Raw genomic sequence first — 27,360 nt, 5'->3', positions numbered from 1 at the left:
CAAAATCAACTTTATTTTTTTATTTTTTGCAACTTTTCATTTGTAATATTTATGTCCACTTAACTTTTCTGTGAGTGTGACTCATCAGCCAAAAAACATTTTTTTCTTTTAAATTTTTTTTTTCTTCTCAATTTGCCATTATTTTTCACAACCATACAAATTATTGTAGGTGATTGTGACCCACACGGGATGTTAATTTGACTTAAAGAGAGGTTGCATGGGGAAATTTATTGTTCGAAATTTTGAATGAAATAATGACGGTAAAACAAATTAAAAAAGTTACGTTATGTTTTAATTTGTTTGATTGATTTATTTATTCACAAAATTTAACTAAAAATAAATAAATCTTGTAATTTTAAATTAAATATATTTGAAATGTATCAACATATTCTTTAATATTATGATATTAAAGATTGTGAAATGTTTTAGAATTAACATATTATAAAAATACAAATGTTCATTTTAAACTAATTAAATAAAGCAAATAAAATTAAAAAGAGAATATTATTATGAAAGGGGTTGACAATTGGCTGAATAAATTCTATATGACAATATTTGATTGATCACAAAATTTGAAGAAATAAAATAAAATAAAACTCATGCGAAAACAAGTCCTAAATATTTTTTTTAGATATAAATCATCTTATTAAAAATTAAATTAAAATTAAATTATCTCTATATAAGTATAACATCCTTTTTAAAATTGAACCCTCAATATAAAGAAAATCACACTATGAGCACCACATCTAAAATGAGCTCTACAATGTATGATTCGAATTTAATTAGAGCTTTAATGCGAACATCAACACAAAATGAAAAACAAAAAAGAAGTTTTACAAAATTATAATAAATAAATTGAGAAAAGTTAAAATATTATTTAGTGAATGGAGTTGGAGCTAGAATTAGAATTGTGGTTTCTATAATGTCTTAGAATTTTGATATAGTACCAAAATAAAATAAAAAGAGAAACTAATGGAGTTGACTAATATTTTAATTATGTTTTTTTCAAGATGATGATGACTAATTTTGGATTCTCTCCTAATGTTTTTTGATCAGTTAAGCTCGTCACACAAAACTTGTTTAGTGCGTTTTTTGTCCTCAATTGAAAATAGTAGCAATTTGTCATGTACATTTAATGACAAAAATAAAGACAAAAATAAAAAGAGCTTGAGCATTTTGTGATAGATTTGTTGTTCACATTGTTAACATTTAATAAATTTGATCTCTTGCAAAGTTGTCACAAACTAATGGACCAGATAAACAATGTGATAAATACACTTACGTCTCTCCAAAGTTGTCACAAGTTCATGGACTAGATAGATAATGTGAAAGGAAAAAAAGTATTTTCAATATTTTTATAAGTTTAAGAATCTTGTCAAAATTTCTTTATTTTACTTTTTAAGACACAATTACAATTATTTTTCTAATTAATAAAACCATGTAATATAATTAAGACTTTTAATTTTTTTTATCTATCTATATATATACACCCTTGAATTTGGTGCAAATTATTAATTTCGTCCCTGAATTATTAACAATCTTAAAAGCACCTTTTTACTTGATTAACTAAAATTCTCAATGGGATGATTTATAGTCACACATATATCTCTGAATTGTTTTACACCATAAATTTTAAAACACTTTTTTTTCTTTAAATTTCGTATCAAATCAAACAGTATCATATAAATTGAAATAGAAAAAATACTTAATAGTTAAATTTAAATTTTAAAGTTCAATTTATAAAAGTATTTTAATAAAATTAATAATCAAATTAATATGGACCAAGTAAAATAAAATGGAGAAAATATGTACTAAAGGAGGTCACAAATATGGAATATTAGTGAGAATAAAAAACAAGAAGAGAAGGTTAAAAGAGGCAGAAAAAAAGAGAATATTAGGTAGAAAAAGGGGTGTACCAAAAAGGCTACTTTTAACTAACCACTTTCTTTCCATTAAAATACAAACCACCTTTTCTCATTTATTACTTTTTTTATTTATAGTATTTATTATCTCATCCATATATTCAATTTATTGTCTCCCTATCTAACCTCTTTATCACAAGTATTGATTGCAAAAAGTTCTAACTATTTAATTAGTTGTATCTACAAATTTGTTGAGTTACTTTTTTGCCCTTCTTTTTCTTTAGTATTCTCATGCATACCACATTGTGTGTTTGGGGGGGGCAATATTGATATTTGAGTCGGTTTATACGCATCTCAAATATACTATTGATAATTTTTTATTTTTTCCAGCTTAATAAAAAAATTGAGTTGCAAATTAAATTTAAATTTTTGTATTGATGTTTTTGTATTTGATATAATTTTGACGATCGCATAATATATAATTTTAAAACAGTAAGTCCATATGCATACACTAATTTATATGTAGATGTCGCTTAAGAGAAAACGAGTTGACTCCGCAAAGTAGAAAATGCCTCCAATAGTATAATCTATTATGAGATGTATGATCATTACGCTTCAATCAAGTTATTGTATTTCACCTTTTAAAAAGAAAAAAAATACATTTAAAAATAATGTATTTAACGCAATTTCTGAATGAGGTTTAGAAAAAATAATTTTCAATAGGAGATATTCATGTTTTATAAAAGTCATAGGACAACACAAATAAGGTGAAGGTAGTATTTTAATTACAGATTCGGTCGAATTAAATAATCGTGACATAAATCTTTTTATTTAAAGCTTAAAATCACAAATTTAAAATCTTAACACTGTCTCCGACAACAAATATATTTCAAAATTTTCAAAAAAATAATGATTCATGCATAGCCATGACAAAAATTTTAACAGATAATAAGATTCCTTGTGGGTTCTAGTTGTATCCTTCTAAAATAAAACAGTCACTAATAACTGAATGCTATCATAATTTCTTAAATTATAAAACAATATAAACATACTTAATATAGGTTGTGCTTGATTTGAATATTTGTTATTTCATGTGATCCTAGTTTTATATTAGAGGAATTTATTAATTTTTTTTAAAAAAAAACATATTTAAATTGAGTGAAATATTGTTAAAAATAATGACTTTGGTACGCCTTAAGCTTTGAAAAGTTTCTTATAATATTCATAATAAAGTATTTTTCGTAATATTCATTATGGTAATACAATGCAATAGGTCGAAAATCTAATTGTTTCTGATAATGAAAAGAGTTTTTATTTTATGTAAAATTTATAAAATATTGAAATATTGGTAAAAATTTCCAACATCAAACACTCACCATAAATATTCAGATAATCAGTCAACTAAACTATTAAAATTCTTCAAAAATAACTAAAATAAAAAAGTTATAATAAAAAGGAGGGAAGGGGTATTCTTGTTTTATACTCATAATAATAATAATAATAATAATAATAATAATAATAACTTGTGTCCAATATTTGCCTTTTACTTCACACTATGTCCACCACATCACTTTTTCAACTCTATTTATTTATCACATATCTCTTCACTTACTTATTCTTTATCCACAAATGAACAACTCCACCACCGCCTGCGCCGCCGTCAACCGACGCAAAACTCTCCGCCACCGCCAGAAAAACGATGATCATCAATCCTTGATTCCAGGACTTCCCGAGGATATTGCTCAAATTTGTTTAAATTTAGTACATCATCCTTCTACACTTTTCTCCGTTTGTCATTCATGGCGTAAGCTTATCTACTCACCTTCTTTTCCTCCATTTTTGTCTCTATACGCCTTATTATTAGCTAAAAATCAAGTTGAATTTGCTTGTTTCGATCCAATTTCATCGAAATGGCAGCTTCTTCCTCCTCCGCCACCAGATCCGCCACTTCGCATCCTCGTTAAACATCCTTCGTTTATCTCCAGAAACCTTCCGATTCAATCGGTAAGCGTTTCCGGTAATTTAATTCTCCTCGCTGCAACCGCCGATCAGTTCCAGCCGGCGATTTCTCGTCCGTTGATTTTCAATCCGACGGTGAAAAAATGGAGTTACGGTCCCCCTCTCGCCGCTCCCCGCAGGTGGTGCGCTGCAGGCGCGTTAGGCAACTCGGTGTATGTAGCGAGTGGAGTTGGGTCCCATTATAATGCCGAGGTAGCTCGATCAGTTATAAAATGGGACCTGGATAACAGTAGTGGGCCCGAGTCAGATCGGGCCCACTACAAGCGAAAAAGGAGATGGAAATGGGAGGAAATGAGTGGATTAAAAGATGGGAAATTTAGTAGAGAAGCAATTGAAGCTATTGGATGGAAAGGAAAATTATGTATGGTGAATGTAAAAGGTGATGCAGCTAAACAAGGGATAATTTATAATGTCGAAACGGACACGTGGCAGGATATGCCGGAGGGGATGCTATCGGGGTGGAGGGGTCCGGTGGCGGCGATGGCGGAGGAGATACTATATATGGTGGATGAATCAAAAGGAGTGTTGAGAAGATATGATGAAGAGGAGGATGTTTGGGTGGAGATATTGGAGAATGAAATGCTTAAAGGAGCGGAACATGTGGTGGCGGACGGTGGTAGAGTTTGTGTGGTTGGTGGTGGCGGTAGTGGGATAGTGGTGGTGGATGTGGTGGTGGAGACGCCGAGGTTGGTGGTGGTTGAAACTCCGGTAGGGTTTCAAGTTTTGAATATACATGTTTTGCCTAGGATGAGCCATTGATAATTTTTCTCAAATTTTGTACTCAAAAATATGAAAAATATAGACATTACACATGCGTTCTACGTAGCAATTTGTGTGATACATATTTATGACACGTTTATGTATTATATTTTTGCTTGTGCATGTGTATATGTACAAGTTCCCACCATGAGAGCTAACATGATTTTATGCTAAAAGATGAATCTCAAGTACATGGATTATCAAAGATGTTTGTTAATTATCTTAGTTTTAGCTAATTATACCGTTGAATTGTAATTAAAAAAACACATGATAGATTTAGGCCTCATTTGTTTTGTTTGTACTTAACAAAAATCTTAATTAATCATTCATATTGTTTCTTCGAACTCAATCTTAATCATTAGGTACATTTATTTTCATAATTTTATCATCACTAATTAATGAATCTGAATAAATAAGATCAATTACAAAGTTTTAATAATATCATTCGGAAGTATTGCTTCATTCACTTTCCCTGTTAACTATTGCGGACATTGTCCATTATTACCTAGTATCATCGTTACAACCATCAATCATTAAGGACAACTGTCACAACCAATAACTACTATATTATCACTAATTAGAGGTTAATTTAAAATTTCTAAAAAAAATGGATACATTACTAAAGATAAGAGGAAAAAAATACATAATTAATCTTTTTCAATTATGAATAAATAACTTAGCTTTCAATCAAATACATCATTAAGCTTATTTATAACATGAGTACAAAAGATAATATTAGATTAATTCTAAAAAATATACACATAAAATACTTTGCGAAAAGACCACGAATTCACTTGAACCATGAACGGAGGGAGTAGTACCTTCAACTTTTTAAATTAATTTCAAAAGTCAAAAGAACCTAACACAAGATAAAAGTAATGAGCTTCACGGGTTACCTTTTTTTCTTTAATATTCGTACAAACACACTACATCGGTGTGGTATGTCTACTTTTGATCTATATATATTTATATAATTAAAATACTAATAAATATGTAAAGTAGTATTATTATAAATTAAATATTTAGAAGTTGAAACTTTGACTATTCTATTTTGATTGAAATGTATTTTAAATGTGATTGATGAATAAAAGGAGTTGTTTCTACGTTATTTTGAATATATATATTTTTACATGTGTAATATGTTAGTATGATACAATTGAGATCTTTTTTTTAATATAAATTGTGAAGTCATAATACTCTATTATACAAGTATATATTAATCGAAGTTGAACAAACTAATGTTACCGATTTACTATACTGCAAAATATCAAAATCGAACTTTAAAATACCTAACCATACTGAATTTAAATTGGTATGCTAATGGAAATGTATCATAGTACCATACCATGTTCACCCTAGTTCGAGCATGTGAAGAAAAGATGCACAAATATCTCATAGAGGAAGTGTACGAGATTGAATTTAGTAGGCATAAAGAGAGCAGTGGCGGAGGTAGAATTTTTAATAAAGGGGTTCAAAATTTGAAGGACTAAACACACAAACTAACCGAAAGAGATTCGATATCTACTATATATACATAAAAAATAATTCTAACCATATATAAATAGTAATATTTTCCGCCGAAGGGGGTTCAAATGAACCCCATAACAGAAGGCTGCCTCCGGCCCCTGAAAGAGAGGTAGAAGTAGATTGAATAAGCCGGGAGAGGTAAATAGACAAAACATGATACATCTACAGCTTATCAAGGACATGCCCTAAGATAGACTGATATGAAGGTCAAGAATTCTGGTAAAAAGTTGGTAGGTAGTTAAGTGTTGTCTAGTTTCCTTATTTGTTGTAGTTACCGCATTATCCGTTATTATTATTATTATTTACTCTCCTACTATCTTACCGTTGGAGTTGATCAATATTATATGGTTTTCCCTTTGTTGCCATTGTCGTATTATTTGTTTATTGATACTTGTTCTCTTCTTAATTGTTTAAAGCATTGACTTTTTCACTATCATATTTATTTTAGATATTTGCCTTTTTATATGTTTTACTTAAATTGAGGATCGATAGGAAACAATTTCTTACTTTTCCAAGGTAAGGTAAGACCACCACCTTCTCTAGTCACACTTTAAAAAATTACATCCAATATATTATTATAGTTGTAGTACATAACTATTTACTCATAAAATTATATTTTTCAATATCAGAATTTAATATTATTACTTTCTCTATTTCAATTTATTTATTTATTTTTAACCTTCCTTTTTTGTGTGTTTTTTTAAAAATAAATCTTTTTTCATAACTTTTTAGTTTTAACTTTCACGTAACATATTTAAGACCACAAAAATCAAATGACATTTTGATACATTCTTCATATCTTTAGTTTAAAAATCACAAATTTCAGAAATATTATTTACTTTTTAAAATTTTGTATCAAGTCAAAACAAGACAAATCAATTAAAACGGAGGAAAGTTTCAATAATTATAATCACCTAACCCAAATGTCCCTTGGAATACTTCAAAATGGCTTTCGATTTAGGGTACATAAACGGGCAATTTTTTATCCGACCCACCAAATATAAACCCACAGCTCAAATTCTTGTCTTCACTTTTGCTGATTACAGTATTGCAAAATTGCAAGCCATAGCTCAAAGGTAACTAACTACATTTATTCTTTTTTTTTCTTTCAAAGTTGTAAACTTCAGTTATTTTGTTAATCTTCTAATTTGCATTTGTTTTTTTTTTTAATGCATAAAGGGGATTTATTGATTGAAATTAGATATTCTTGTTTGTGCCTTTGATTGTTAGATCCATAAATTCAGAGGCGGAGCCAGGATTACGAGAGAGAATTTTTTTCTAAAGAGTGGGATTCAAACCCACAATTGTAGTGTGGAAAGTATCTTCACGACACATTCCTTACTACTGAGCTGTCAATTAGTTTTTGTAGGAGTTCATGAGTTAGTATACATATATATTTATTTAACTTTCTCGTACAAATACAGGATCTACAAAAAAGCTACTGGGTATGTCCGAACCCACGAACCCCCACCTAGCTCCGCCCTTGGATCCATTTACCATGATTTTTTGATAGACTGGTTGAAAGTGAAACACCGTTATTATAAGTTAAGCAAGCAAATCTGTGTGGGTGAGGTGTACGTCATAGGATCGAACCCTTCACAGACAAATGTTTGGTAGTGGAGAAGGATAGAGGGGCGGGTCCATTATAGGTTCAAAATGTGTGTCCCTGGGGATTGAGGGTTTCTCGGTTATAAAAACTAAAAACAAAAAGTCTCTGGGCTCGAGCCATATTAGTCCCTTGTTAGTGTTTAATCAGGGAAGTCATCCTTTGAAGATATAATATAATCCTTTGGGCTCACACCTCTTATTTGTTACAGTTCTAGTGGATTTTTAAACATAAAATTTTATGTTATGTCGAAAATATTGGGTATCGCAACTGTGGATCCGCCCCTGCTTCCTTCATATTTGTTTTTTCTTACTCAGTTTGCAAGCATGTTGATTCATTTTATGTTGTTAAGGGCCTTATAGCATCTCCAACTGGCCATTGAAGTGTTGCAATTCTGCATTTGCCTGAGGTACATGGCTGACAGACATTCGGTTGATCAACATCAAAATATTGAACCACAGATAAATTCTCCTACTTCAAGGGATGACATGACCGCCTTTGTAGTTGCATTAGAAGCTGCCTTACTACCCTGTTTGCCGGCACGAGAACTCCAGGCAATAGACCGTTCAGCTCATCCATATCATCAGAGTGAGTAATTTCTGGCATATATTTGTATGTATCTAGAAGTTCACGTGAATCCAGTAGCTTTTGTCCAAATGTTGTGCCTTTGAAGGATTGTCAGATGAGTGTTTGAAGGATAAGCATAGTGATAAATCAGAAGAAAGCAATAAAACAGAAATATTATACTTACATCCTTTGTATTCAAAACTTCTGGTTTGCTTTAGAATCTCCTCTATCAGTGTTATTTTTGAAACCTTATATCGGGTAATTTTGTCCATAATCGTCTATATTTTTTGCCTTTGTTAAGATTTGAATTATGGTGTTCCATTGTCGTTTCCAGCTTCATTTGACACTAGGCTACACCCTTGAGTTCAATATGAATCCAGCCAGGGTTGGGACTAATAAGGATATTGATCCCATTTCGTCGAAGAATTATATTTGCCATATATGCTCCAACGCATCAACAACTAGTCATCAGTCGTTCTTTTTCTTTGGATGAGTAGATAACATACAATGTTTTAGATTGAAGTGTAGTTACGGTTGTTGTTTGAGTGGATGATTACAACTAGTCATCAATTGTTTCAGGCTCTAAATGTACCAAATATTGCACATTTATGGAAATCATTCAGGCTTCTCTATATTGATGAAGCACAATCTCTTCTCTGATTCTAAGATTCCTTTCTGTATCTAGATAGTGCGAGTATCCAACCACTGATTAGCAGAAAGCAGCAGTGTTTTCGTAGCACTACATTTCCCTTGTGATGTTATTGGAAATGGCAACATTGAGATAAATGTTTTGTTGCTTCACAGTTTGTATATATCTTTTGGCTGATCGAGTTTTGTTTTTGTTCCACAGTCGATGTTGAGAGACATGCTAGAGATTTCATGGAAGCTGCAAAAAAACTTCAACTTAATTTGGTTGGGTTGCAACGTGAAGATCTGCCCACAAGGCCCGAGATGCTTCGGAAGGTAATTTGTAGGAAACTCTTCCATTGTTAGAATTAGCATCAACTGTGTATTGAAAAATAGTCATTGTCCCGGAGTTTCAACTTCCACAAGTGAAACACTACGACATTATCCTGGAGATTCACTTGTGGAATTTGAAACTTAGGGAGTGTGACTATTTTTCAATCACCAAAGGACTTGTAATTGCTATCCCTCCCCTTTTTACCATTGCTAAATATGTAATTTCTTACCTATAGGAGATAGAGAAGATGGAAGAAGAGTTGGAAACAAAAACTGATCTCATAGCTAAACAAGAGAGATTGATCCAAGGATGGAGGAAGGACTTAAAGGACCAACTAGATAAACACACCATGGAGTTAGAAAAGGTGTAAACCATAGATAACTAATGTTGCCTTGTTTTTTTCCAACAGCATTGACATACAACATATGATTTGACAGAACAAGTCTTGTTTCTTTAGGTAGAAGCACTAAAGAAGATACAATCTTATTTCAATTTTTTACTTTCATCTTGTTAACTGACTTAACCACAATACCTATTCAAAGACAAGTATTTTTAGTGAGGGGTTGTTTGGTATGGAGAAACTTATCCCATTTCTGTAGTACAAATGGTAAGATAACAAATTCCAAAACTAATTAATACACCTAAACAAACATAGAATAGAACTTTATTATATTTCAAGATTATTATCCCTTATCCCTCGTATCAAACAACCTTTATATGCTAAAATCCATGTCCACAATTATCAAAAAGGGTTCTCAACAGGATGAATGCATATGCAAGTCATTTTTCATGAAAAATGACTACTCAGCATCCATACAGGGAAGCAGAAGATAAACTGCAGATCACTTTTGAGTCGAACAAAACAGCTCCAAGGCAAAATTATTTAAAACTCACAAAACCCACAATCATATTGTATAATTTTCACATATGAAATGTTTTCTCGACGACATGTCACACAGCTATAGCAGATGGTGAACAGAGACAGATTGTTTACAGTGACCCGAGTCTCAGTAACAACTACTTGGTAAAATACCAAACACGCAAACCACAAAGATAGAGAACATAAAATCTAAATGCAACACTTGAGTAGACTGACGACAATACTTAATATCTAGTAGACTACATTCAGAGGAGTTCATCCTGAACTCTTACACACCAACACTTGGAAAGCATTCAATTCCACCTCAGTTTTCCGAGCTGTAGGAGGCCTCGCCAGATGATGAACTCTCTAGCTGAAGCAGCTTCATCTCCTCATATGCCCATTCAAGACCAGGACAGTAGTGAAGTGGCGGATTGAACCTGGTGTCAGAGATGTCATCTGGCAAAAATGCACCATTTCTAATCAAGAATTTAATCGCTTTCTTCTTTTTCTCTTTGGCAGCATGATGGAGAGGAGTCCCTGAATAAACAAAGCGATATAAAGATAACAGTAAGGATTAGAAAAGAAGAAAGCGCATAGCCTTATGTTAGATATTACTAAAAATAATTCAGGCACTTACATGCACATGCACCCTTGGCTCGAGCATCGATATCAGCACCTCTCTCAAGCAATTCATCCATAACTCTCACGTGACCTCCCTTAGCAGCAAGATGAAGTGGGGTCATACCAAATGATTTTGGCCCCCCTGCCATCACATTTGCATCCATGCCTTCATTAAGAAGCCTTCTAACCTGTCCCAAGGAAAAGAAGAAATACAATCACAAAAAAATGTTAAGTCTAAACCAACGTAAAGATGACGGAAGAGAGAATGCATTCAAAGATGTATCTGTCTGATGTCTGATGTCTGATGAATTCTGTAACACCAAAAAACTTTTATAGCACAGGAAACTTGTAAAAAAGAACTTTAAAATAAAAACCCAGAGAGGCTAAGATACTGTGTATCCAAGTTTTCTCCCAATCTAAGATTTTGTCTTATGTTCCAATCTATTTTAAATAATACTAAAGCACTTTCTGGATAGGAGGCAACCATAGAGGTTTGGTGACATTTGACAACCATAGGCAGGTAGTGGTGACAGAGAATTAAAGGATACAGGAAAAGGCAGGGTGAGGGGACTCATACATACGATCAGGGGCCTGAATTTGGTTGTGACCTGTCATAAGCGCAGGATAGGAACCAACAAACATAATTTTGCTTATATGCTAACAGAACTCATAGGTCAATGAGTTACATCACAAGCCACAACCATACTTGTATGACTTTAGAAGGTTAGTTGTGTTCATTTTTATTTTCCACTAATAAGAGGGCTTTGGTTTCCCCGACCCCACCCCAGACACACACAAAGCCAAAAAAGAGAAGCTGAACCTAACTCATACTTCCTCTCCCATCTGCCCCATCCCCCAAGAGTTGTTGGAGATGTTGATTGAAAGAGTCACTGATTTTGTGGATTATGAAGTACTCCATTTGTTACTACAGAGAAAATACATGTGCTTTAAAGGGGGAGAAGAAAAGAACCAAATTAACTTCGACACTAAGAGACAAGAAATCGATGTCAATGCAGTAGCAGAGCACAACGCCAAGACCATACTGATTTTTGAGTCCTTTATATACAGTAGGACTATTTTTGCATTGACCGACAACCTACCACAACCCTCCCCCTGAATAAAAACCTATCATACAATGAAAAGGCTTTGATGTTGGGCCTATCTTCTTAGTTATCATCTCAAAATCCTTATGTTCCCATTAGTATTAACTCAATATCATATAATGTATATTTATAACAAATTGTCCAATAGCAAACCATAATCAATAGACATTATCTAACTATTAAACAGCAGTAATTGCACACGAAATTAAGCATCTGATACATGCTACATACATGAAAGATAAATTACCTGTTTCAGGTCACCTTTCCGAGCAACAATGTGAAGTGGAGTCCAACCGCGATCATCCGTATCACCTGCAGTCATACGCATTCTTCTCGATCGTCGAGTTGAACCAACCTGATCCTCCTCCATTTTCCTCTTCTCCACTTCCCTAATAAACAAAGCTCCAAAATCCAATCCTTATTGCCACAAATTGAAACAAATACTCAATCCAATTCTATTCTTTCTTGCAGAATCTTCTTTCACAGTGTCCGGAAGAGAAATTTCGAAAAACTAATCAACAACAAGTCTAAAGACTCTACTTGTATATCAGTTACTGAATCTCAATACACCAAAACAAGACCTTTTTACATAAAACTAACAACTTTGACCAACAAGATTGATCTGTCTTCCGACTACGAGAAAAACCCAGAAAAGTCTTCAATAGACAAGACCCAAAACAAGTGATAATCTTCTTAAACACCCTTCAATTTTACATGATCCAGGGGCAAACAACCAAGAAAAAATTAGGGCTTTAGCGAGAGGAATGATTAGCCAAGTTGTAAGGACCAAAAGGGTTCAATCCAGGACCAAAAACACGAAGATTTGTAAGCTTATTGAACACACAAGATGAAGTGAAACGAAGGAATGCAGAGATTATCATTATCAATTCAAAAAACCACGCAAACACTATATATATAATAGCTGTTTTTTTACGGGAAAAAAAGGGCTATTATATGAATCCTTGATGAATTTGGAATATGTTTGGAGGTTGCATATGTGTAGATGAAGGGATTTTTCTTGTTTGATTTGGTTTGGGGTTTGAAGGAATTGAGAGGAAGAAGGAAGAAGAGAAACCCTAGAATTTTTGAGGAGGATATTGGAGAATGGATGGTTTAGGATATTTATTGGGCCTTTTGGTATGTAGTTATATTCCAATTTTGCTTCAAAAGTTTTTTTTTTGCTAGATTAGGAAAGAAAGAAATTACTCGAAAAAATTATAAATCTCGACCACCGATCCTGAGACTCGAGCCTAACCCCAACCTTGAGAATCGACTTGACCTAACTAGAGACTTGAATTCGATAATGAGATATGACCCCTACCTCGAGACTCCATCCCTACCTTGAGACCTTACCTATCTTGAGACTTGACCCTGACACCATCCCAATACTTGATCGAGTCTGGGGTTGGGGTTTGATTCTATGTCAATATAGGGTCGGGCCCTATTTCTATTCGAGGTCAAGGGTTGAGTTAGGGTTCATGGCCAGGGTTGGAGAGGGACTTGGATTGACTATCAGATCCCAAACTAGGGTTGGTTTGGGTCTTAAGTCGGGGTGGATCTCAGATTGAATGAAAAAGTAGAGCTCCAAGTTAGTCAAGGACGGGGTATGGCGTGTTACAAGGTGGTAGGTTGAGGGGCTAGGGGTTAGGGAGTTTGAGTTTGGAGGGGGGGGGGGGTTGGTGTGATAAGGTGGAAAGAAAATTTTAGGAAAATGTTGTTTCTACTATTAGAAGGGAAATCATTTTTCTTAAATTAAATAACATAAGTTCATTTGAAAAATATTTTCTAGAATATTTAAGTCAATCAAACATCAAAAAAATTGAATTTTTTTTTTCTCTGTACCAAAATACACCCTCATCCAAAAGATCATTTTAGTCTGCAGCCAATTTGACTTCATATTTTGCAGGGATCACAAGGTTGGTTTCATTTACACTTTATGATCCCCAATACATCTTTTCTTCCACTCTTACAAATAATATCTCAAATTAACAAAGTGTTTAAGATATATAGATCGTTAATATAAAATATTATTTACAGTACTGCATATCTGATATATCCACTTTCATACTTTTAAACCACTTATGATGTTCCTCTTTCTTAAATTTTAAGGGTCGTTTGGTACGCGCACTAAATTATTCTAAGATTATAGTCTTGAAATTATAACTTTTGAACGATAATTATTTCACTTGAGAGATAGGATAAAACAATTCCAAGTTGAATGGGATAAAGTGAAATATTCCATTATTAAGTCTATATAAATATTTTTTACTACGTATAGTTAATTATATATATATATATATATATATATATATATTCAAAACTTAATCGTAAGATATCTCTCTTATTCTACGTACCAGATATATAAGTTAATCTCCTTATTAGTTTAGGGCCACGTTCTAATCTATTCCATATAGTTCTTAGTCATCCTCGACCCTATACAAAAAAAAATGAACTTCTTTTCATTGCACGAAGGATTTAAAAGACAACTTCTATTATTATAGTTGTGTTTTTCTAGATTAAATGTACCTTTTTTCTTATCACAAATGCGTATTTAGAATTTTTAGAATAGGGGTGTACCACTCAAAAAAAAAGTATCAAGTAAAATTGATCCCTATTCATTTACATAAAAAATGTATCAAGTAAAATTGATCCCTATTCATTTACATAAATAATGTATCATTCAATCTAGTGATTCATTTAGCATTTTCAAAACATGAATGTCAACTGCCAACATATAATACTAGATCAATTATAAAATATATATAAATAAAATGTTAAGTTTTTTTTGGAAAAATCATAAATTCACGTGCATCATAATTTTGACTTTAATTCACCCCTAATCATTAGTGATTGTCCTATAAATGTCTAGTAATATTTGGCTTTATATATTTTCTTCATAGTGTTCGATGTACATAAAGTTCTCACTTAGACAAAGTCCAATGAAGTAGAGCACATTACAATGCAATGGACAACCTAATGTTGTGTAGCCATAGCCATGGGCGCAACATCAAAGCTTATGGTAGAGTGATAATAATTGATTTTAGATATTTTGAGTTTGAGTTTTGAAAATGAAATTGCATTTAATGTGGTGCCTTTTACTCTCTTCTCACAACATGATTTTGCGATACAAATCCAAATGAATTGATATTTTTGTATGAATAATTATCATCATCACATTTTAATTTCTATTCCTGGCCACCATTACTAACCACATTTGTCATCATTACCACCACCATTATCGTCGCCATCCGCCACCTACCACCTCCAACATCACAACTAAAATTAATGCAACCACCATCATTGAACTGCTCTTGCCAGCCACTACCGCACCTACCGGCTACCATCTTCATCATTGTGATTATATTAATTGTCGCTACCATATCATCATTACCATCATCAATCACCACACATAGTTCAACTATCACCACCAGTACCACTAACTACTAATATCAATCAGCTTCATAATCACAAACACCACTCCTAACCGCCATCATCACATCAAGCACTACAACACTAACCACCTTTACCATCACAATTATTAATGATCAAGATGTGCATTCAAATTCAGCCATCATAATCTTAATGAAAATAAATAAACCCTAAATATTGCGTTAGTCGGTACACTTATTTAAAAATGTCCAAATTACCCTTTCAAACCAACCATTATACTTTACTTGTCTATTAAGAAAAAAAAATGTCAAAAATATATGACTTTAATAAAAAGTCTTTTTCTAATTTTGTCCCTAAAACTCTCCTTTTTTGTTCTTTTTTTCCACTTAAATAAACCAAACCCCTTTGCCTTTTTCAAAAAAAAAAAAAAAAACTCAATGTTTGGTGGAAACAATGAAAATCTTGGTCCATTTACCCAGCGTTTGATGCTTCCGCAGCACCCCCTCCACCTCCTTCCCGGCGCCGGTGGTTCTTCCGGCAGCGGTTTGGGCGGAGACGATGAGTTTCCTAAGCGGGACGAGCGTGTTCCGCCGTGGAGTAATCAGGAGACTAGGGATTTCATAGCTATTCGAGGTGAGCTTGAGATAGAATTTTCTTCGGCGAAGCGGAGTAATTTGAAGAATCTATGGGAGATTGTAGCTGCTAGGATTAATGAGAGAGGATACAGGAGAAGTGCTGAACAATGTAAAAGCAAGTGGAAGACTTTGATCAATCGTTACAAGGTATTATATCATCTCAATCCCTAATAAATTTAGTAAGCTATTCGATTCGTTTCAATTTGTTTGTCTGATTTTGACTTGATAGGAGTTTAAGTAAGAAAGTAGTTCGATTTGTTTGTCTGATTTTGACTTGACATGAAGGAGTTTAAGAAAGTAATAAGAACTTTGAAACTTGTTGTATTAAATTAATGGTAGGTAGGATGTACCGATATGTCCCTTAATCTTGTAGTTTCAAACATGTTGGGTGTAAAGTTAGAATTAATGGCTTGCCAAAATAGTAAAAAGACCTCTTTTTTTGAAGAGTCTGGTGTAATGACCACATTCATCCACCATACTTAGTTTCCGTTCTCCTTAGAATCAAGGATACAGTGGTATGAGCCTATAGAAATTGAAATGGGGTGAGTATGTCAAAACTCAAAAGTATCAAAAATTAATTCTTTTATAATTTGAAATATCTAAAAAATGTTATTACAAAGTTCCAGTTGAAGAGAAAACTGTTTGGTTCCTCAAAATTGTAGTTGCCCTGACAAATTGGAACAGAGAGGGTATCTAGTGCAAATGGAGTCAGAATTTCTTAGTTTATTTGTTCATTTTGGTCGATTGTTACCTTCCCTTGGTAGGATATAGTATATACCACCTGAGAGATATTTTACCCAATAAAGAAGTCATATCATTATGTTCACATATTGTGGATTTTCTAGCATGTCATTTGGAATAGCCGAAGGACAAGGAAGTTGGATGTATCTTGCATTTTTGTGTGTTCAAGACCATCTACTGACTTTGTAATCCCAATGAGGTTTAGATTCATGTGTGTCAAGACTGCTCCTTTTGGGAGAAGAGAAGGGACAATGGGCTTTGGGAAAAAAAGAGGAATTATAATAATACCTAATTTAGTTGTCGTTTTGGTTTAGATTCTTTAACAGTCTACTTCACAACTATCTGATGCTTTTCTAACAGCTATATTTTCATGCTACTTTTGAAGTATGCATTTTGGGGATGGGGGTGTCAGCAAAGAAAGAAAGAAAATCTCATTCGTTTCTGAATTGGTTGTCAAGATTGAGTGATCTACTGTTAAATTAAGAAAATATCAAGATAGAGGATAAACTTCATGGTTTCCAAATGGCACATACTTGCTGTAGACTAGTGATAATAAATGGCCAGAAAGGAGGTAGCTGTATCTTGCCCCTTCTTTTCATTTTGCAATAGTCAGATTGACACCATTTTTGTTCTCAGAGGGGCAGAGAACTCTTTGATGCTTCTCCTGTGAGAAGTATTTACCCTACACTTCAAGTTGTTCCATAAAACTGGAAGGATAGGGGAAAAACATTTACTTACTCCTTCCTTTCCAACTTTGCAGTCATTGAGAATGCTAATGTTGAGGGATAGTATTTTCTGCCCTCGTACTTTCTAACCAAACAAGGGAAATATCAACATCTTACCCTATCCTCCTTAGGGCAAGGTATATTGCATGAGATCCAATAGGGATAAACTTAATTTACCTAGAAAAAAAAAAGGTTGGTTGCCTGGGATCTAATAGTGATAAGTTTACGTCTACTCCTTTGCTTTAGTCCTTCATTGCTGCTGTAGGATAATACAGTTTGATACTCCTTTGAAGAATAAAGCCAAACATCACACCTTCAAAAATTCATTTTTCTTTCATCTCCTTCTATTCTATTAACTTAACAAATGTGTTTTCTAGACATTTCTTGCAACTTGAAGGAAACAACTCAAGAAATAGTATGAATGATTTGCTTGCTGGAGTTGCAATATGTATTCACGTATTCATTCTTCATCTTATGAAAAGAGAGAAAAAAGTGGTGTCGGGACAAGAGCGAAGTTATAGTTGTCGAAGGGTGGTCCAACTAACATTCTTCGCTGGAAGATTATAGTTTATGTTTTGTCCAGTATTGCTACTTTTTATACATATATATTGAAACTTGAACACCCTTGGGCCTTGACCAATTGAGAGAGGTAGCCCAATGATGAGAGGGTATTTAAAATGACTTGAAAGTTGCGGTTTGATCTTCGTGTCCTACAACAGTTATTTTGCTGCATTGACCTACTTTGAAAGAAATAAAACAGACCAAAGCAACATTATTTGGTTTGTTTGCTTTTCCTTAAAACTATAAAAATTGGGTATTAACAGATCCGTAAAAGTCAATTTTGAAAACCCTCTCGTCGCAAATGCGTAGAAACTGTAAGAAGCGAACCTCTCTCAAGTCTAAAGACCCTATTGCATAGGAGCGGGAGTTTTACCCTGTGCGCACCCAAAGGGTAGCGGCGGGTTTCCTTGTCATCAAAAAAAAAAAAAAAAAAGTCTAAAGATCCTATTGTCTCCGCTGAAGCAGGTTCAATTCTGTTCTATCTCTTTTTTTTTTCTTCTTTTATTTGATTCCAATAAAACTGATTTGTGTTGCCTATTACCATTTGGATTATGATTTTGACATGAAATTTCAATAATCTTTGGACATCCGTGCTTGCTTTTACCTTTTGTGGGTTATGATTTTTGTGTTGTGTGACTATTCTTCTAATTACAATACTTTTCAATTCATTTTGAAGTTACAATGGATAAATATTCCCATGAAGTACAAAAAGCAAATTCGGTATCTCCAAAACCACCTCTTACCGAGAAGAAAATGTTGACCAATCAGAAATGTCTCATTCTTATAAGAAAATTTAAAATGCTCTGAAGATTGATCCAGTTGAAAGAACTCCAATTTTTATTATCATCCAAATCACCATAATGAAATAAGAATGATATACATACAATATGGTCCTAACCAACCTCGAAATTATGACTTCCCTCAATTTGGCTTTTGAATTAAAACTTTTTATTCCTAAGTGGTTTGATGATTATTGTTAATGGTTGAAGTATGTTTAAGTATAGAACATATTATTTGTTTTGATATTTATTTATAAGCTAAAGATCTATCAAGGTGAAAGTGATATATTTTCGAGTGGAAGGTTCAAGAATTAACATAGACGGACAACTTTAAAAAACATATTGGTGTGTCAAATAACTTCAATACCAAGAAAAAAGTATTTGTGAAAATCTAATGCAAGTGCAACTACAATAGTTGATCCATGTTGGAATTTACATATAATTTGATCAAGTTAATCATGAATACTGATTCCGCTTAAATGTTTCGGTTGATGTGATAAGACTTCTCTTGAACCAAAGGTTTGACATTTCATGATCACGATAAAAGTGTATCATCATTGAACGAAGGTAATTTTATTGAAATTCTATCATGTTATGGGGATAGAAATGATAAGGTTGAATTTTTTGTATTGAAAAATGCTTCAAAAAACAATAAAATGACTTCTATAGATGTTTAAAAAGAAATTATGTTCATATGTGAGACTGAAACAATTAAATTTGTTAGTTGATAGATCTTTCAATGTGTCCCGCAAAGAGCAAATGACTAAGTTTTATGATATGCAAATAAAGAGGGATTTGCGATAGAGTTGTTCATGTTCAAGATACTAGTATTTTATGTCTGAATAAATCAATTATTAATGTACTTGCTCATCATTGTGGAACTTTTTCTTATGTACATGGACATTGTTATTGATGATGCAAAAAATATGACAAGTGATATCTGTGATCTTAAAATATTGATTAGACAACATAGTGGATCGGCCTATTCTATTCATTGTTTGCTCATCAACCAACTAACCCTTGTTGTGGATTCTAAGAAGAGTGTTCAAGTGGAGAAACTTGTATTACTGGTACTTTGGATGTGTTGGGTTTCTTTAAGTCGTGTGGATGAATTTTGAGAATATCAAAAGAAAAAACTCCAAAGGACATTAAATGTAAGTTAGCTAGAAATCATAGGTGTTGGAATCTAGAATTTGGTCTTATTAAAACCGGTTATACTCATTAGGGATCTCACTACAAGTCGTTTGAAAACTTTTTTCCTGTGGGATATATTGTTGATGCGCTTTATATTTTTGTTGTAGATCTAAGTATTTTATATAAAAGAGCTAAAGTATCGAGATGTCTCAGAAGTAACAAATAGCAAACATTGTTGATTGTCTTAGCTCTTTCATATGAAGTATTTGTATCTTCAACTAGAGTATAAATACATTGACAAAACAACCAAAGTTAGGAATAATGTTTTTGAATGACTTGTAATAATATCCTCAATATTATCATTGGCTCTAACAAGATCGAGTTCTTAATTCAATCATCTATCCATTTCTAGCTCACCTATATCAATGCCTCTTGGAGTTTTCCCTTTTGAGATATTCAAAGTTTATCCACACGTTAAAAAAAGAATCTTCCAACACATCTCAAAATATTAGAAACCAATAATACACACACTCTCAATGGAGCACATTCTCTTAGAGATTACAACAATAGTTAATTGAAGTTGATTGAACAAAACAATGAATAGAATGAGCTGATCTACTTTCTTGTCTAATCAACATTTTAGGACTCCTGATATCACCTTGCATATTGTTTGTGCCATCATAACATTGTCCGCGTACATAAGAAAAAACTTAAAGAATGATTAGCAAGTACATCAAAACTTATTTTCTTTAGAAACAAAACTAGTATCTTGAAAATGAACAGTTTCAATAACTATCATAGATCCTTTTTTATCAACATGTTGTAGAACAATAACCATTTGCTCTTTGCTTGACACATCTAAAGATTCATCAACTAATAGAGCAGCTCAACATAGTAATCACCTTTTAGATCCTCTGTTGTAGCCCGAATTGTTTCTGTCTTATTGAGGTCAAAATTTCTTTTTGGATATATGAAGAAGTCATCCTATTATTTTTTGGAGCATTTTCAACACACAAGATTTGATCTTATAACATCTATACTATGAATAAATTATCCTTATTCGGTGACGATTTATTTTCATCGTGACCGGGAAAGGCCAATCCTTTATTTGGAATAAGTCTTACTACATCAAATGAAGTATTTAAACGAAACCACTATTCATGCTTAACTTGATTAAATTACTGTCAAAAGTGCAACTTACAGTGACTATTGTTGCTGCATCAGATCTTCATAAATCCTTTTTGCTTGATTAATGATATTGCCTCAAGTTTATGTCTAGAATTACCACGACAACACCCATTCTACAAGGATAGGATTTTAGAAAAGTTAGCATATCCAAAAATAGTATCTGCTTCATGGCCTTCTTATGACATTTTAGCCACAGTTGGCCTGCCTGCGAGGCATATGTCAGCAGGCAAATGGATTGAATCAAGTTAAGTTCACAATGAGCAGTGATCCGATTTGATTATATTCCATCCATTTGGATGCTTACTACTGTGCTGTAAGAGGCTCAAGGAAGAGCAGAACCAGGATCAAAGCTAATGTATAAACTATAAAGTTGGCTTTATTTAAGTTGCAGCCTTCATGAATCTCAAAGTCCTCTTTCTTGCTGCTGTATACTCTGTTTGCTGCTTTCTTCTAAGTTAGGTTATTGGTAATATCCAGTGTCATCTTATTCTGTTTGGCTGAAAGGTACTCCCACACTCTTGTCTTATCACATCTAGAATTCCATGGTTTTGGTAACTCAACACAGAGAACCCGACTCTTGGTCATGTATTAAATTGGTCCTATTAGTACAAGTCTGAAATGTGCAACTCCTTCATGGCATTATCATGCCCTTCATTATGTCACTTCGTCTTTACTAGTCTATCAACTATTGATTTTCAACTCCACAGGAGTTTCTATTTATTATTGTATTAAAAAAAAATTCCAAAGGTTTTTGTAGTTTCATCAAGGTCTTGGAAGTTGGTTCCTCTTTATGGCTTTCTTGTAGTTGAGATGAGTCGAGATGATTTATAAGAGGATCACAATCTTATCATCAGATTTTTGATCTCTTAATAAAGAGTTTTCACAGTGGATATTACCTACCAGATTATCTCATTAAGTCTTAATTTGCTCTCGAGAAACATGCCTTTCCTTTTAGATTTTGTTTTGATGGAGGCTGTAAATTTTCACAGGGTAAGGAAACATCTGATCCAGATAATGGCGGACAATTTCCATATTTTGATGAGCTGCATGCACTCTTTTCATCAAATATGAATAATGTACAGCGAGTACAGCTCGAATCAGAGGCTGGCTCCCAACAGGCAAGGAAGAGACCTCGCGGAACAAGTAGAGACCGATCTTCAGAGGAAATCTCAGAAGATGAAGGTTATGCTTATGAGAGTGATGAAGTAAAATTAGCCAGAAGCAATGTTGCTCCCAAAAAGAAAACCGAAAAAGAAAAGCGTCCAAGAACAAGCAATGCAGAAAAAGCTTCAAGACAAGCCAACTTTGGGAGTATTAACAACAACACTGGTAGAGCTGTTGATAATATTCAAGAAATGCTTAAAGAATTCTTTCAGCATCAGCTGAGGATTGAAATGCAATGGAGGGAGACAACAGAGAAGCGTGCTCGTGAAAGAGAAGTATTCGAGCAGGAATGGCGATCGTCAATGGAGAAGCTTGAAAGAGATAGGCTGATGATCGAACAGTCTTGGAGGGAGAGGGAGGAGCAAAGGAGAACGAGAGAGGAGACCCGAGCTGAAAAGAGGGATGCTCTGTTGACAACCCTTCTGAACAAACTCATCGGTGAAAATCATCCTTGAGATGATTCGTCGTGTACTCTGTTTGTTGTTGATTCAAAAATATTTTGGCAAAATTATTAGTTTGGCTTACATAGAAATAGAAAATTTCCAATTTGTAGAAAGTCACAGCTAGATAGATATGCAGGCTTGATGATTACATAGTTCATGTTCTCATTGAGCTTTGGAGAAGAGTGAATTTGTTTGTAATTTAATCAAATTTAATGGTGTATTGTAAAGCTTTCACAGTATTGGCTTCATTATTATTATTTTTTGATGACTGTGGTGTTCGGACTAGTTTGTGAGTACTTCGACTAATTTTATGGGATATCTGATATCCCCACCAATAACATGTATCAAGTAACTCTATCCATCAGGGCTATTATATATGAAAATAATTCACCTAGTATTTTTGTCTAGGTTGGGATATGAATTCGAGATCTCATGGTTCCCAACCCACTCTATTGACCACTAAGCCACACACTGAACCATTTAGTTAATTGATAGAAAACATGGATACCTTAATTTGGTCTTTATTGGTAATTGAATAATCCAACTTTTAAAATGCACAATTTAGGCATTTCAACTTGATTCAAATTAGCTTTGTAAACACCTCAAGTGTCAAATTTAAATGAAAAATTGTGGTTTTAACTCTAGTAAATTGACCAACATGGGTTGTGGTGTACTGATGAGAGTGTTTCACCCTTAATCAGAGGTCTCAGGTTCGAGCCCTGGGTATGGAGAGAATCTTGGTGGGAGCGTCACCCCCGAATGGGCCCTGCAGTGCGCAATTCAGATTTAGTCGGAGCTCCAATGTGGGCTCCGGACTCCGGGTGGAAAACCAAAAAAAACTTTAGTAAATTGCATTAAATGTATTTGGATTCATGTGAAAAGAAAAAACTACAAAAATCAAAACAATTATCTGTAGTCCTATCTGACCATATCTGCCTGTTGATATAGACATTCTTTATATCTTTATACCAACTACCACCTACCCATTATTGTAGGGTCTCATTTGCACTTCTATTTCTCTTTTTTTATTATTGTTTTTTAATTTATAATTCCAAGCCATTTTTTTAATATATAATATTTAAAAATTTCAATCAACACACCGTTGACATAGAATGGATCCGCCCCTGTTTGTTTGTGGGGGTGGGGGTGGATTAAAATTTTCAATAATATCGTACCATGCCCTCCCTAATCCTAAATCATTGACTTTAAAAACTTCAATTGAATCATTATTACTCCACCACTAGCTTCATCTCTTTCTTACTCCAAAAATGGAAAAAATTCAAATCATTTCAACTTGTTTAATTGGAGCAACAACAAATGATGAATCAATTTCATACAAAAACAGTACCCCTAAAGTTTCTAAAATTGAAATGACACCATGGGATTTACGATTCCTCCTTCTTGAAACCATCCAAAAAGGTCTCATTTTCCACAAACCAAAAAAAGAGGAAAACAACATTCATAAATCATCATTTATTGACCACTTAAAAAAATCCCTTTGTCACACTTTACATTTCTTTCCACCTTTAGCCGGTCGATTTTTGATCGTTAAAAATTCAGACGACGATACAGTTTCTTTTTTTATAACATGTAACAATGCTGGAGTGGAATTCATCCACGCCAACACTCCAAAATTAACTGTATCTATGATTCTTGATTCTTTATTTGGGGTTCAAATAACAGAGCTTGTTGATGGTTATTTTATTGGATGTACTATGAATCATACATTAGTTGATGGTACTTGTTTTTGGCATTTCTTTAATTCTTGGGCTGAAATTTCTCGTGGACATAAAATCATTTCTAAAATTCCAATTTTAGAACGTTATTTTCCGGAGAAAATAGAAGTCCCAATTCATCTTCCCCTGAATTTGGATGATGAGAAATTAATCGAAAAAATCGAAGTTCCAACGTTGATGGAAAGGGTATTTCATCTTAGTAAAGAAAATATTGTTAGACTCAAGAATAAGGCCAATGATGAAATGGGTATTAACTCGATTTCTTCTTTGCAAGCTTACTTGGCTCATCTATGGCGATGTGTTACTCGATGTCGTAAGCTTGATGCTGAGAAAGAAGTCATCGTCACCATTCCTATAGGTGAGTTATACTTTCAATTTGAGATCATAATGATCAAAAACGTACTTGAACTATCACTTTTTTGCACTTAATTTTCAATCATTTCTTTTTACGACTTGAACTCTCATCATCTATATGTTACTAAGAGTTTGTTTTAAGTTAATCCAAGCAGGTTCTAAAACACACTTAGTTGAGTAGATGATGATGTCTTAGGTAGAAAAATAGAACAACTAATCGTTGGTCTAGTTAATTATGAGGTGTATTTTAATACATGAATAGTGATAGTTCAAGTATAAACTGATAATTGAGGTGTGAAACTTGCAAGAAAGTGATACTTCAATTATATTTTTGACTATTAACTATTTTGATTTCTTGACTCATATAGTGAAAATGTTCAAATATGTCATTGAATTATGAGAAATGGCCTAGTAAATCTTCTAGTAATAGTTGTGATAAAATTGATCCACAAATGTACTTACTCAATAATGATGAAAACTTTTCAGTTTCAATGGCACTTTCGTAGAGCGTAGAGAATCGATTATTATAATGGTGGTTTATCTAGAGCGATGATCGATGTCCTACGTGACATAATACATGTAGGACACAAAATTGTCACGCAGTATGTCATGTAGGACAAATGTGTCTATTTATTCAATTTTATATAAGTTTAAGTGTCTACTTATGCACATCCAAAGTTAAATGTCAAGTTGCTCGCTGAATTCAAGTTAAGGGTCATGTTTATGTTTAACGTCAAACATAAATATGTCATTTAACTTCACCTCATTTCACATTTATGTCCTCTATCTTTGGGTGTGCATAAGTAGACACTAAAACTTGTATGAAGTTGCACAAATTATAAACACACACGTCCTACGTGGCATGCTGCATGACAATTTGTGTCCTATGTGGTGTCCTACGTGTATTATGATACATATGACTCATGCACACCCAAAATTGAATGACATAAATGTGAAATAAAGGCAAGTTAAAGGACACATTTATATATTATACATTTCCCTTATGTATATAATTGGTTCCTCACATGTAGGTCTAACTCTTTTTTTTATTGAGCATACATACATGTAAAATGTTTTAATGTTTCTACGTGACAATAAATTTCAAACTCATGATTGTTATTATGTTTTAATATCATATTGAATTATGTTATCATTACATCTAAAAATTTAAACAATTAAAATAAAAATATACTTTAAATAACTTAAGTATGTCTTCCACAAGTCCCATTACTACTTTAAATAACTTAATTATGTCTTCAACAGGCGCAAGATCAAGACTAAATCCTCCTCTTCCAAAAGGGTATTTTGGAAATGCAATTCATGGCAAGCAAGTAAAGACAAGTGTAGGGGAGCTACTAGAAAATGGACTAGGATGGGTTGCAATGCAAATAAACAAGATGGTTGTTTCTCAAAACTCTGAAGAAGTGGTGAAAATATACAAAGGATGGGTTGAAAATCCAGTTATATTAAAAAAGGGGTCAGTATATGAGGGGAATAATAGATTGCTCATTAGTAGTTCTCCAAGGTATAATATTTATGGTAATGATTTTGGTTGGGGAAAACCAATTGGTGTGAGGAGTGGAATGGCAAATAAAAGTGATGGGAAAATTACTTTATTTCCTGGTGAAAAAGAAGGAAGTGTAGATATTGAAATTTGCATTGTGCAAGAGACTTTGCAAGCATTGGAGAATGATCAAGAATTCATGGAGTTTGTAACCAAGACTTAAAACTTCCTTACTAGGATCAACTTTTTGTGTTGTATTTGCTTATTTACTTTTTGTTAATAAGTATTTTCTCCGTTTCAATTTATGTGATGTAATTTGGCCCACGTTGCAAGGGTCATTCTATACCTTGCCGGGGTATATGATGCTACTGGAACTATGGATCTATCTAATAGGCCTTCTCAGTGGCAGTGAGGAATCACACGATAAATTGTTCAACTTTATACAAGTTTAAGTGACCACTTGTGCACACCCAAAGTTGGAGGACATAATTGTTAGTTGAAGCCAAGTTAATTTTTCATGTTTATATATTATACCTATAATTAATTAAGTACTAATGAGACTTATGGAAGACATAATTAAGTTATTTAAAGTATGTTTTCCTTTTAATAGCTTAAACTTTTAAATGTAATGATAACATGATTTAATATGATATAAAGACAGAATAACAATATTGTCATGTAAAAATAATTTATTTGTGTGCTCAATCAATGAAAGAGTCTGACCTACACATGAGGGAGGTGTTATATACATAAGGGAAAAGGTCCAATTATGCCGCTAAACTCTGAGTATTGACCTAAGTATGTCATTCCTCAATATAGCTGGGGTAAAAGTTGATGATAGTTCAGGTAGTAAAAAAAAACAATTATATTAAGCATAAAAAAAATACAGTCAAAGTGCATTTTTAACCATCATCTCAAATTAGAAGTGTGCTCACTTATGAGAATGGTGATGAGGACTTGTTCCCTAGCATCAAGCTTACGACAACGAGTAACAGATCACCATAGTATTAAGAACCGTTTCAATTATATCATATGAATATCTTATTAAATTCATAGAAATATTTTTTTTTAAAAAAGTATATACAATTTTCTTCGTTAACTAATTACACAAAAATATAT

General features: G+C 33.1%; 6 protein-coding genes across 6 annotated transcripts in view; 4 read left to right on the top strand and 2 right to left on the bottom strand.

Moving 5' to 3' along the window:
• The window catches only part of LOC125814687 (peptidyl-prolyl cis-trans isomerase CYP18-1), a 217,227-nt gene extending 212,476 nt beyond the window's left edge, over positions 1-4,751 (bottom strand). Inside the window, exon 1 of the mRNA XM_049494158.1 lies at positions 4,747-4,751. Coding sequence (XP_049350115.1) covers positions 4,747-4,748 — 2 coding nt within the window. The 5' untranslated portion in view covers positions 4,749-4,751. The remainder of the gene's footprint in view (positions 1-4,746) is intronic.
• LOC125814662 (F-box/kelch-repeat protein SKIP25-like) lies at positions 3,418-4,655 on the top strand. The gene is given in 2 exon segments (XM_049494135.1): positions 3,418-3,448; positions 3,451-4,655. Coding segments are annotated over 2 exon segments (1,221 nt in total). The 3' UTR covers positions 4,641-4,655.
• Positions 4,752-8,128: 3,377 nt separating the features above from the next.
• On the top strand, positions 8,129-9,828 carry LOC125814689 (mediator of RNA polymerase II transcription subunit 28-like). Its single transcript, XM_049494160.1, has 3 exons — positions 8,129-8,361; positions 9,191-9,303; positions 9,537-9,828. Exons 1-3 carry the CDS (start codon positions 8,187-8,189, stop codon positions 9,669-9,671), a joined length of 423 nt encoding a protein of 140 aa, XP_049350117.1. The 5' UTR covers positions 8,129-8,186; the 3' UTR covers positions 9,672-9,828.
• Positions 9,829-10,162: 334 nt separating this feature from the next.
• On the bottom strand, positions 10,163-12,978 carry LOC125814685 (phytochrome-interacting ankyrin-repeat protein 2). Its single transcript, XM_049494157.1, has 3 exons — positions 12,135-12,978; positions 10,801-10,972; positions 10,163-10,700 (listed from the first exon to the last, which is right to left on the bottom strand). The coding sequence occupies exons 1-3, from the start codon at positions 12,255-12,257 to the stop codon at positions 10,486-10,488; spliced, it is 510 nt and encodes a 169-aa protein (XP_049350114.1). The 5' UTR covers positions 12,258-12,978; the 3' UTR covers positions 10,163-10,485.
• A 2,717-nt stretch (positions 12,979-15,695) lies between these two features.
• LOC125814675 (trihelix transcription factor GT-3b-like) lies at positions 15,696-22,895 on the top strand. The gene is made up of 2 exons (XM_049494146.1): positions 15,696-16,059; positions 22,030-22,895. Exons 1-2 carry the CDS (start codon positions 15,715-15,717, stop codon positions 22,657-22,659), a joined length of 975 nt encoding a protein of 324 aa, XP_049350103.1. The 5' UTR covers positions 15,696-15,714; the 3' UTR covers positions 22,660-22,895.
• A 1,020-nt stretch (positions 22,896-23,915) lies between these two features.
• LOC125814347 (uncharacterized acetyltransferase At3g50280-like) lies at positions 23,916-26,464 on the top strand. The gene is made up of 2 exons (XM_049493806.1): positions 23,916-24,741; positions 26,001-26,464. Exons 1-2 carry the CDS (start codon positions 23,916-23,918, stop codon positions 26,462-26,464), a joined length of 1,290 nt encoding a protein of 429 aa, XP_049349763.1.
• The last annotated feature ends 896 nt before the right edge of the window (positions 26,465-27,360 follow it).

The sequence above is a fragment of the Solanum verrucosum genome, unplaced genomic scaffold (genome assembly GCF_900185275.1).
Source record: "Solanum verrucosum unplaced genomic scaffold, falcon-dt-bn FXZP01000268.1, whole genome shotgun sequence".
In the NCBI taxonomy this organism is placed as follows: Eukaryota; Viridiplantae; Streptophyta; class Magnoliopsida; order Solanales; family Solanaceae; genus Solanum; species Solanum verrucosum.
This window is presented reverse-complemented; position numbering and strand designations above follow the sequence as displayed.

Coding starts and splice junctions, on each gene's coding strand:
- LOC125814689 (XM_049494160.1), top strand. CDS start 8,187: ATGGCTGACAGACATTCGGTTGATCAACATCAAAATATTGAACCACAG. Junction 8,362..9,190: donor AGCTCATCCATATCATCAGA/GTGAGTAATTTC, acceptor TTTGTTCCACAG/TCGATGTTGAGAGACATGCT. Junction 9,304..9,536: donor GGCCCGAGATGCTTCGGAAG/GTAATTTGTAGG, acceptor TCTTACCTATAG/GAGATAGAGAAGATGGAAGA.
- LOC125814685 (XM_049494157.1), bottom strand. CDS start 12,257: ATGGAGGAGGATCAGGTTGGTTCAACTCGACGATCGAGAAGAATGCGT. Junction 10,973..12,134: donor GGAAAGGTGACCTGAAACAG/GTAATTTATCTT, acceptor TCCTTGGGACAG/GTTAGAAGGCTTCTTAATGA. Junction 10,701..10,800: donor AGCCAAGGGTGCATGTGCAT/GTAAGTGCCTGA, acceptor TTGTTTATTCAG/GGACTCCTCTCCATCATGCT.
- LOC125814675 (XM_049494146.1), top strand. CDS start 15,715: ATGTTTGGTGGAAACAATGAAAATCTTGGTCCATTTACCCAGCGTTTG. Junction 16,060..22,029: donor CTTTGATCAATCGTTACAAG/GTATTATATCAT, acceptor AAATTTTCACAG/GGTAAGGAAACATCTGATCC.
- LOC125814347 (XM_049493806.1), top strand. CDS start 23,916: ATGGAAAAAATTCAAATCATTTCAACTTGTTTAATTGGAGCAACAACA. Junction 24,742..26,000: donor CATCGTCACCATTCCTATAG/GTGAGTTATACT, acceptor TGTCTTCAACAG/GCGCAAGATCAAGACTAAAT.